The sequence below is a fragment of the Leucopleurus acutus genome (assembly GCF_964270905.1).
Source record: "Leucopleurus acutus genome assembly, chromosome: 2".
Taxonomy (NCBI): Eukaryota; Metazoa; Chordata; class Mammalia; order Artiodactyla; family Delphinidae; genus Leucopleurus; species Leucopleurus acutus.
Window position 1 is genome coordinate 171507406 of NC_139143.1, and position 11975 is coordinate 171519380.

General features: G+C 40.5%; 1 protein-coding gene across 1 annotated transcript; it reads right to left on the reverse strand.

The window, feature by feature from the left end:
• Positions 1-3906: 3906 nt before the first annotated feature.
• Positions 3907-4491, reverse strand: LOC309958404 (protein TEX261-like; the record flags this gene model as incomplete). The annotated part of the gene is made up of 1 exon (XM_082834230.1): positions 3907-4491. One exon carries the CDS (start codon positions 4489-4491, stop codon positions 3907-3909), a length of 585 nt encoding a protein of 194 aa, XP_082690356.1.
• Positions 4492-11975: the final 7484 nt, after the last annotated feature.

Sequence of the window (11975 nt, forward strand, 5' to 3'; positions counted from 1 at the left end):
GACACACTGAAGACTGTTGCATTCAAGAACTCTGCTGCTCTTGTATCCTCTTTTGTGTCTACCTCAAAGTAACAGAACAATCCCTCAAAATCTAAGTTGTAACAAAGTGGAGTGTATTTCAAAGAGTAGAAGATGATGTGATATATATATATATATATATATGAATATTACTTAGCCATAAAAAGAATGAAATAATGCCATTTGCAGCAACATGGACGGACCTAGAGATTATCATACTAAGTGAAGTAAGCCAGACAGAGGAAGACAAATATCATATGATATTGTTTATATGTGGAATCTAACCAAAAAAAATGATACAAATGAGCTTATATACAAAACAGAAATAGACCCAGAGACATAGAAAACAAATTTATAGTTACTAAAGGGGAAAGGGGGGGAATAAATTAGGAGACTGGGATTAATATATACATACTACTATATATAAAATAGGTAACCAATGAGGACCTACTGTACAGCACAGAGAAATATACTCAATATTTTGTAATAACCTATAACGGAAAAGAATCTGAAAAAGAATATATATGTATATATGACTGAATCTCTTTGCTATATACAGGGAAAAGAATCTGAAAAAGAATACATACACATATATATATATATATATATATATATAAAATGACTGAATCACTTTGCTGTATACCTGAAACTAACACAATATTGTAAATCAACTATACTGAAAAAAAAAGAGTAGAAGAGACTCTGCTCTACTTTGTCACATATTTGTCCCCTGGACCCCAGAGTAGCTCTGCATGAGAACTGGAATGGAACAGGAAAAAGCTTTAACCTACAACCCCTTTCTCTACATGAATCTGATACAGACATGTCCTCAAGGCTCACGTTGGGACTAATGTCATACACAGACATCAGGCTGTCTTCCCTATGCAAGCTTTTCTCTTCTTCCTCATCACTATAGCCCTCCATCCCCACCCCGATAAACTAATGCAAGTAATAAGAGCAGGACTGCATAGCAAGTGAGCCTTGAGTCAGACAACCTAGGTTAAAATCTAGTTCTACCTCTCACAGCTGTGACCTTGGCCATGATTCTCCATGAGTCTCAGCTTCCTTACCAGTAAAATGAAGATAATAATGTCTGTCTCAAAAGATTGCTGAAAGAGTTTAAGATGCGACAGTTTTTGCGTTTTTTTAGCACAGTGCCCAGAACACAATAAGTGCTTAATAAATGATTAACATTGATTATTACCTGTAGGCCACCTATCTTATCAGGTACATCTAATAAAGACTGAATTTCAGGAGTGGTCCCAGTTTAAGGTCAGTCTGGGGCCCACAACAGTATTATGCCTGGTTCTTTAAAAACAGGACACACCTTATACGTACAAATGAATGTTGTTTACTTCAAGTTGTCATTACCTTGGAGGCAGTGCACTTATTCCAAGGATGCTTCCACTCTCCAGAACATTTTTGGGGTACTCAATTTAGAAATTTCTTCAGGGTCTATGACACATTCTTCTGAATATCCTCATCAGTAGGAAATCTTCATCTTCTGTAAAGATAAATTCAATGTTTGAAATAATCAGAAGTTGATGAATAAATAGGGTACAGGGGAAGATGAAGTAAGACTAACTTTCTTATATAGCTTTTACATGGATTTTATCCTTTTATTTTATTTTTGGCAGTGCGGCTTGCGGGATCTTAGCTCCCCCACCAGGGACTGAACCTGTGCCCTCAGCAGTGAAAGTGTGGAGTCTTAACCGCTGGACTGCCAGGGAATTCCCAAGGATTTTATCCATTTAAAATAAACTAATTTTTAAAAGATAAAAGCAATAAAGTCCAATTAGGGCTTCCCTAGTGGCACAGTGGTTAAGAATCTGCCTGCCAATGCAGGGGACACGGGTTCGAGCCCCGGTCTGGGAAGATCCCACATGCCATGGAGCAACTAAGCCTGTGCACCACAACTACTGAGCCTACGCTCTAGAGCCCATGAGCCACAACCACTGAGTCCACGAGTCGCAACTACTGAAGCCCGCATGCCTAGAGCCTGTGCTCCGCAACAAGAGAAGCCACCACAATGAGGAGCCCGCACAACGCAACGAAGACTCAACGCAGCCAAAAATAAAATTAATTAATTAATTAAATAAATTATTTTTAAAAAAGTCCAATTAGACTACTAAAACAAAAAGGAAAATTACCCATAGCTTACAATACAACTGCTATCATTTTGGTGCATTTTCCTTATCTTTCCTTAATATACAGTTTTAAAAATAGTAGTAATAGTGTACATATCATTTGTAACATGCTAACCTAATTTAAATTATGTCATAAGCATATTTTCATGCTGCTGTAGAGTCCTCATAATAATATTTTTAATGGCTGCATAATATTTCATCCAATGGATATGGCAGAATTTACTTAACCACTTCTCTTTTGCTGAACATTTAGGTTGTTTTAAGTGTTTTATTATGAAATATATGTACATTTCCTCAAATTTTTGCTTATTTCCTCAGCCTGGATTACCAGAAGTGGGAATGTTGGATCAAAGGGTATGAGGATTTGATGGTTCTTGATAGTTACTTCCAAATTGTTTTCCGGTAGGTTTTCACTAATTTATAATGCCAAGGAAACAGTAGAATACCCATTTCACTGCATCTAAAACAAGAACTTGGTATCACAATTTTAATAACTTAGGAGCTAGAAAAATATTTCATCTGAACCAGTTTTAAAGTCAAGTGGTTTGGGGCTTCCCTGGCCCCAGTGGTTAAGAATCCACCTGCCAATGCAGGGGACATGGGTTCAAGCCCTGGTCCGGGAAGATCCCACATACTGTGGAGCAATTAAGCCCATGCACCACAACTACTGAGCTTGCGAACCACAACTACTGAGCCTGAGTGCCACAACTACTGAGCCCACATGCCTAGAGTTAGTGCTCCACAAGGGAAGCCATTGCAATGAGAAGCCCGCGCACCGCAAGGAAGAGTAGACCCCCTGCTGGCCGCAACCAGAGAAAAGCCCACGCAGCAACGAAGACCCAATGCAGCCACAAATAAAAAAAAAAAAAAAGCAGAGCACAGACAGGGTGAAAAAGTCCAGATACCCATTACTCCCCTACGAAAGCAATGATCTCTTACTGGTTTTTTTTTTTAACTATTATTACTTTTCAGTTACATAAGAAATATACATTCATCATTTAAAAAAAAAAAGACAGGCAGAAACAATAAAAAGTACAGCTTATTTCCAACACCAAACAAAGACCATTACATTTTGAAGTACTTACCCTCACACCATTTTCTCTATAGAACATGTTTTATAAAAAATAGCACACCAGGGAATTCCCTGGTGGTCCAGTGGTTAGGACTCCATGCTTCCACTGCAGGGGACACAGTTTCTTTCTTTTCTTTTTTCTTTTTTTTTTCAGGGTATTAGGGCAAACAGGGTCACCTAGAATCTATTCAAACGGGAATCAGCACTTGGACAGAAATCACAGTTCAACAGCAAAAACTTTCTCTTCTAAGGGCTAAGCCACGGCCCCTCCCCACTGCCATCTGCCCATAGCAATTATCCCTGTCTGCTCTCCAGCTTCACAGCCCCTGCCCTGCCTGCCCTGGCTGAGCCAGAACTCCTGACCCATCACAAGAGGGGGTGGGAGGGCCACAGGAGCTCAGCTTCTGCACACCCAGGTGGACCATGGCCTCCTGGCTAAGCAGGCACCACATCTTCCCTGGCGCCCTCTGAGGTCTCAGCCTCTGGCAGCATCAGATCTGAGCCAAGCTGAGCCTCCTGAGGACGGTGGGGATGGGGGCTTCTGGGGGAGTAGAGGGAAGGAGGGCCAGGGCTGGGGAAAGGTGCCTTCCAGCTCCCGGCCCCCACCTAGTGCAGAGGCCCAGAGACCTGACTCTCCTGATCTTGCCCCGGTGTCCCCTCCGCAGAAGGTCAGTATATCTTCTGCCGACTGGGTGGAATGGCCCCTTTGATGAAGGAGAAGACAACCAGGATCCCTAAGCGTTTGCCCCGCTTGCCTTTGGCGAAGTGATTGGAGACCGCATCATCTCCAGGCTGCATGGTGGCAGGCAGGACGTTCTCCCCAGCCGACGGTGACACAAAGAATGCAAACGGGATTATCCACAGACAGAAAGTGAAATAGGCCAGGACCTCTGAGAAAGGATAATATTCCTCTGCAAAAAACTGAAACGCTAGGTAATGATTCACCACCAGTAGCCCACAGGACAGGATGAAGTTAGGCGAGGTGAGCATGATGAAAGGGAAGGTCTGGAGGAAGCCAAAGTAGACCAGGTAGACCAGGAAGAGGCCTACGCCAATCATGTAGGTGGGGAAACGCTCAAAAACATAGAGGCCAATCAGCACAGCTGCGGAGAAACAGACCCTATATTCTATGATCCTGCTGGTGGCCACCGTGTATTCTTCTAGCAATTCTGCCAGGTAATAGAGTCCGGCTGCAATGGCCAGCGTGATGAAGGCCACCTGGCTGAAGAGCGACAGCCAGCTCAGCGCATACATGAACCACGTGGCGCCATCGCCTGGGCCGCCCGCCCCCCGACAGCCGGGATGGGCCTGCGCGCTCCGGCTCCGGTGACACGGAGCCGCCGCGTTCCCGCGCCCGGGACACAGTTTCGATACCCAATTGGGGAACTAAGATCCTGCAAGGTGTGGGGGGGGAAAAAAAAAAAAAAAATATATATATATATATATATATATATATATATATGGCATACCATACACGTTGTTTTTAAACTTTTTTTCCCCCCACATAATAATTATAGCTCTCTACATAATGTTTACTATGGGTCAGGTACAATTCCAAGTAGTTTTTTTTTTTTTTTTCGGTACGCAGGCCTCTCACTGTTGTGGCCTCTCCGGTTGTGGAGCACAGGCTCGGGACGCGCAGGCTCAGCGGCCATGGCTCACGGGCCCAGCCGCTCCGCAGCATGTGGGATCCTCCCGGACTGGGGCACGAACCCGTGTCCCCTGCATCTGCAGGCGGACTCTCAACCACTGCACCACCAGGGAAGCCCCCAAGTAGTTTTACATGTAATAATTCATTTAGTCCTCATGATAATTCTATAAGGAAGGCAATACTAGTACTCCCATTTAATGATGAGACTGAAGCAGAGAAGTAATTTGCCTAAGGTCACAAAGTCAATAGGTTAACGAACTGGCACATTTTTCCATGTTGCTAAATTCATTTTCCACACATTTTCTTTTTTTTTAAATGGCTGCACGATATCCATGCAGCCATTTTGTGGATGAAGTATCATTTAATTATTCCACTTCCTTTTATGAGACATCTAGATTATTTCCATTTTTTGATTTATACACATCACTAACATGGTGATGTAGTATAAGATGCCTTATACTATACCTTTGTGCACAATCCTTAATTATTTCCTTAGGCTAACTGCCCTCAAGAACAGTTGCATTGATTTTTCTTTCCTCCAAAGGGGTGTTCCTTTCTCTATGTTCTCCATGACCTTAAATGTAAATTTTATCACTTTTGCCTACAGCAACATTTTATAATTCATTTTACCAGTTCTGAGAAATAAATCCAAGCACTAAAGGATGAGTGATTTCTCTAGAGTAAAAGAGTCAGGGTCTGAAATCTACCCCCTTTCCATGCTCTTCTGCTTTTTACAGATGCTGAACCTCATGGCTTATACACTAACTCATCGCAGAGGAATGAGGAGTGTTAACCTGGGACAAACCAGCTAATGCAGGCAAGATTCTTATGGTCTACAAGTCAGCATTCACTAATTCACTCACTCATTCATTCAATAAATATTTGAAAGGTTAGTATATGAGTAGTACTAAGCAGGGGTTACGGGGTTCACAGAAAAAAATATTTAGAACAAGGCTAAATAAAACATTTAGCACATAACCTGGCACACAATAATTGCTCAATAAATCAGTATTTATGTCAGGCACTCTGCTAAATGCCAAGTAAGTGTATTATCCCCTTTAATCTCTACAACAACATCCAGGAACTGTTGTGGTTTTTTTTTAATCATCCCCATTTTGCAGATAAGAAGACTGAGGCCTAGAGAGATTTACCCAGCTTGAGCAACATATTTGTGGTGTTCAGATTTGAACTGAAGACTCCAGAGTCTGTGCTCTTAGCCATTATATTATATTACAAAACACAATTTCTCCCCTTAAGAAGCATATAGCCTTATTAATAATACTAAAATTGAAAACAGCTATCAAGTGTTAAGCACTTATGTGCCAAGCACTGTGCTAGGCCTTTATGCATATTGATCATGTAATTCATATGACAACTCTATGAAATACTCTTGTAATTATGCTTGTTTTATAGATGAGAAAATAGATATTCTGAGAGTTTAAATAACTTGCCCAATATACAAAGAGCTCTTAAATAGTAGCACTAGAAGCCAAGATATACAAAGAATTACTGTACAGGGAACATGATGAAATGTAAAACAAGTGATGCTACTCGGCTACCATCAAATTTCAGAAGTCACAGGAAAGAGACTTTGTGACCTTCTTGTGTTCCAGGAATCATCACAGAAGGATAGAAAGGGAAAATCCTGGCGGTTTGTCAGGCCCTGTGTTGAAAGCCTTTACAAAGGTCTGTTCATTGTATCCTCTTTGTGAATGTATTATTATTCTTCTAAATTTGACAGACGAGGAAATGGATTCTCTGGAAGGTGCTGCATATGTCCAAGGTCACATAGCTAGTAAATGGCATAGCTAGGACTGGAACCTATTTGTCTCTCAAATCTGAGCCCTTAAGCACTGTGTTACATGCTTTCCATTATTTGATCTTGCTTTTTGGTTGTGTAGGTGTCACATAGCCAGAGATGAGTGGAAAAGGCAAAAGTGAAAGGGTATTAAGGAAGATAATACATAAGCAAGAGTATTGAGTTACATCCAAGAAAAAGGAAGCAGACCTTCTTGTTCAGTGCTAAAGATTCATTTGTTTTGGGAAGGAGCCCTTTGTTTGCATACCTTTGGTGACTACACAAACTGTATAAATGTCTGTTTCTGCCATTATAATGGGAGCTATTAAAGACAGGGACTGTATCTTAGCCTGTGCTGTAACCCAGTGTCTAGCATAATGCTTAGCTTGTAGTTCCAGCAGGGAGGTTGGAAAAATAGGGAGTAGTCACATTGCATAGATCTCTGGATGGCAATTAAGGTAGTCCACGGAGCAAATACCCTAAACAAAATAATAGGTGCTCAAATCCAACAGGGCATTTAAAGGATAAAATCATGATGCATAGGAGTTATCCCAGGAGTACTAGGGTGGCCCAACAGCAGAAAATCTCTCAATATAATTCACCACATTGATGGACCGAAGGGTAAAAATTATGATTTTTTTCATACTTAGAGAAACTTGATGCAGTAGCATTAAGGTCAGGACTAAGTCGTGGATGCCCATTATTAGTGTTAGCTAGAGTCTCGGAGAGTCTGGCCAATTCTTTTAGATGAGAAAAAGTGAACGATGTATGTACTCTTTTGCTTGCCATTCTTGCCAATGATATGATAGTCTATATGGAAAACACAATATAATCAACAGGCAAACTATCAGAACTATAAAAGAGTTATTGTCAAGTTTGCAAGAAAAGAAATCATCTTACAAAATTCAATAGTGTTCTTCTCTATTAGGAATAACCACCTTAAAAATGTAATAAAAAATATAACACAATCTACAGTAGCAACTAAAGTCTACAGCAAATATCTGCAAACTCTTTCTGTAAAGAGCAAACAGTAAATAGTTTCTGTTTGGCAGGTCATGTGGTCTCTGTCGCAGCCATTCGACTCTGTCACTGTTGAACAAAAGCAGCCATAGACAGTATTAAATGAATGAATGTGGATGTTCCAAGAAAATTTTATTTACAAAACCGGAGCACAGGCTGACATGCCCAGGTGTAGTTTGCCAACTCCTGGTCTATAGTAATTGGCCTAAAAACTGTGGACTGAAGAAAAACGCATGACCTAAAAGTTGCAAGTTAAGTTTTATTCGGGACCTGAGGACTAGAGCCTGGGAGACAGCCTCTCAGATAGCTCTGAGGAACTACTCCGAAGAGGTAAGGAAGGAGCCAGGATATATAGGAGAGTTTTTGCTGAAAAACCATGTAGACGAACATCAAAAGATTGCTGCTAATCACAAAAGACAAACATCTCAAGTTAGTGATTTTAGAACTTTTCTACATATGGGAAGATGCAAGATTCTGGGCTCACTGAAATTTTTCCTTAGATATGCAGCTTAACTCTCTAGGGCCAGTATCCAGAGCACAGAATATTTCCTATTTTCCTCTATCCTGAATTCTCCTCAGGGTGCACTGTTGTGGGTGTGGGGAGGTGGCTGTAGTGCCTGATGCCTTGATGGCAGGCAACATTTATTGTTTACTGGAATGGCAGGCAAACTTCCCTTACCACAAAGCAATGCCTAAGAAGTTTATCAAGGAAAAAAAACTAAACTCCATTCAGGGACATTAGAAGGCCTGAATAAATGTCATAATTCAAATAACTTCAGGAGTGTAAAGATTTTATTCATTTGTTTAACAAATATTCAGAGTGGCCACCATACGCCAGGCATTGTTCTGGGTACTAGGGGTGCAGCAGAGAACAAAACAGGGCACCTAGCCTCACGAATCTAACATCTTTAGCAGAGAAGCAGTGATTAAATAATCTAAAGTTGGATAGTAATAAATGCTATGAAAAAGATTAAATAAGAGAAAGAAAGAGTGATGAGGAGTGAGGGTGCTACTTAATTTAGGATGGTCAGGGAAGGCCTTCCTGATGTTTCAGCAAAGAACTGAAAGAGGTGAAGGAAGCCTGCCCCATTGAATTCTGGTGAGGGAGTGTTCCATGCAAAGATGTCAGTTCTCCCCCAAATTAATCTATATGTGTTCAATGAAATTCCAATAAAAATTCCAGTAGTAGTGTTGAGAAACTAAAACCCACTCTAAAATGAATATGAAAGAATAAAGGTCTATGAAAGCTAAGTCTATTTTCAGAGGGAAATAAAAGTAGGGAGACCTGCCCTACTGGTAGAACTGGCTCTACCACGAAGCCACAGTAATAAAAATATTGTGTTGCTGGCACTGAAACAAAGAAAAGGATCAATGGAATAGAATGGAGAGCTTATAAATAAAGTATATACATGGGAACTTAATATGTGATAAAGGTGGCATCACAAAACACTGGAAAGATTGTTTTTCTGACAGTTATATAAAAACAAATTCACTGTATAGAGAAAAAAGCTGAATTTTTACTTGAAACTATGTTAAAAGTGGACTCCAGATGGATTAAAGACATAAATGTGAAAGTTAAAACTATAAAGCTAATATTAGAAAATACAGGAAAATCTGTTACCCAGGTGTAAATAAAGACTTCCTAAACAAGACTCCAAATTCTAAGGTCAAAATTTAGGACATCTGCTTAATTAATGACATCACAAAGTTAACATGAAGGTTGCAGACTGGGAGAAGGTATTTGCAATGTTTAAAACAAACACGGAATAATGTCTAGAATATACACACAATTCCTACAAACTAAGAAGAGAGGAAATCAAATTTTAAAAAAGTAGGCAAAGGATATAAATAGGTACTGGGAGAAAGTATTTGCAGTGTTTAAAACAAATAAAAGAAGGTCTAGAATATACAAAGAATTCCTACAAATCAACAAGACAGGAAATCAAATAGGAAAATAAGCAAAGGATATATAAATACCTTAGTTTCACATACTAAGCATACAAAAAAACAAAAAAGAAAAAAAAGGCTCAAATTTAATTATAATCAGAGAAATGCAAATCAAGACAGCCAAGAGCTGCCACTTTACTTCCACCAGACTGGCAAAAATTAATAGCACTTATGCTTGTTTTTGTTAATCTGTAGACAAAGACTTATAGATGGGTGCAAAAATAAATCCTCTTTTGCAACCTAGAACTCATTGTTCAGTATGAGTTTTGATACAGATAAGAAGGAACATGGTACCTGAAACAGATTCAAGTGGTGGGGGTATTGATAAACACAAAGGTTGCTTCCAGGACTATAGAATTGATACTTTAAAAGCTTAAGATATGTGGGAAATTAGCAGCTACGCTGATTTAGTACTCTCATGTTGACATGAAACAAAGATGACTTCCTTTTTTAGGTTTTTATCTTGAGAACACAGTGTCTGGACTTTAAAAAGGTATTGGCATATCCCAACGATCTGTACTGTTCTAAGCTATGATAGCTTAGGAGTGAACATGATTTGAACCTAATGCATGTTTAGAGGGTGTCTAAAATTCAGAAGCAGGCAGATCCATTTCCTCTGACCCTAAACATGGTCCAAAAGTAAATTGCTTGAGGAAATTGGATCCCAAAGATCACAGGTGGGGAATTTTGAAGTATGTCCATATTCCATTGGAGATCAAAGAAGCCCAACTAAAAGAATGGGAGACTGACTGACTGACATGACAACTGTGGACTGAGGAAAAATTCTTTTTGAAAGGGCTATCTTGAAGAGTATGACTCAGACACTGGAGGAACTAAGGTGATCGGCAGTGGAAGGAATCAGAACGTGTGAAATTCCTTAAAAATTTATTGACTTAAATAATTTGCCATATATAAAAACATAAAAAAAGAAAAAGAAAACTGGAAAAAATGAGAAAGATGCTAACACCGAAGATTGGTGGTTATGAGTTCTTGTGTACTGGTGATAGGAATTAGCACAGCCATTCTGAAAAGTAACCTGGCCATTTTTGGCAAATTGAGCACGCCCAATTGCATAGTTCAGAGGAATATTCACGTCAGTATACAAACTTGCTTATTTTTGCTTTTTTTTTTTTTGCCGCTGTGCAGCATGGCATGCGGGATCCTTAGTTCTCTGACCAGGGATCGAACCCATGCCCCCTGCAGTGGAAGCGTGGAGTCTTAACCACTGGACCGCCAGGAAAGTCCCTAATTTTGCATTTTTAATAGTAATCGAGAGTTGAAGGCAATCTAGAGTTCTATCATCAAAAGAGTGAATGAGTAAAACATGGTGGATGAACAGTGGTTATATACCTAGAGCTAGGCCGCTGGAGTTGAAATTCAGGCTCCACCACTTACAATAGAAGTAAAAATTTGAGTAATCTGCGCCTCATTCCTTTTTTTTTTTTTTGAGATACGTGGGCCTCTCACTGTTGTGGCCTCTCCCGTTGCAGAGCACGGGCTCCGGATGCGCAGGCTCAGCGGCCATGGCTCACGGGCCCAGCTGCTCCGCGGCATGTGGGATCTTCCCAGACCGGGGCACGAACCCGTGTCCCCTGCATTGGCAGGCGGACTCTCAACCACTGCGCCACCAGGGAAGCCCCAAGGCCTCATTCTTATCTACAAAATGGGAGTAATAATATCTACCTCATAGGGTTGTTGGGAGAAGTATGAGTTAAAACATTTAAACCATCTGAAACAGAGTTAAGCACTATTTAAGTACTAATATTACTGTTAACATGAAAGCATATGCAAGTTCAAAGTTGTAAGTTAGGTTTACGTATAGCAGTAAGAGAGTATCACAAAAGCAATAATAATTTTAAAAAGTAAGAAAAAGAACATTTATTTATTTTTGGCCGCGTTGGGTCTTTGTTGCTGTGCGCGGGCTTTCTCTAGTTGCAGCGAGCAAGGGCTACTCTTCGTTGTGATGCATGGGCTTCTCATTGCCGTGGCTTCTCTTGTTGTGGAGCATCGGCTCTAGGTGCGCGGGCTTCAGTAGTTGTGGCACGCAGGCTCAGTAGTTGTGGCTTGCGGGCTTAGTTGCTCCACAGCATGTGGGATCTTCCCCGACCAGGGCTTGAACAAGTGTCCCGTGCATTGGCAGGCAGATTAACTGCTGAGCCAGCAGGGAAGTCCCAAAATGGAACATGTATGGCATAATATCATTTATGTGGATTGAACATACTTACATAACTCTACATATTTTACAAGACAAGCATGACACACATACATTGAACAGATCAGAATGGGTGCCTATAGGATAGAATGAGAGTAGAGTTGAGGAAT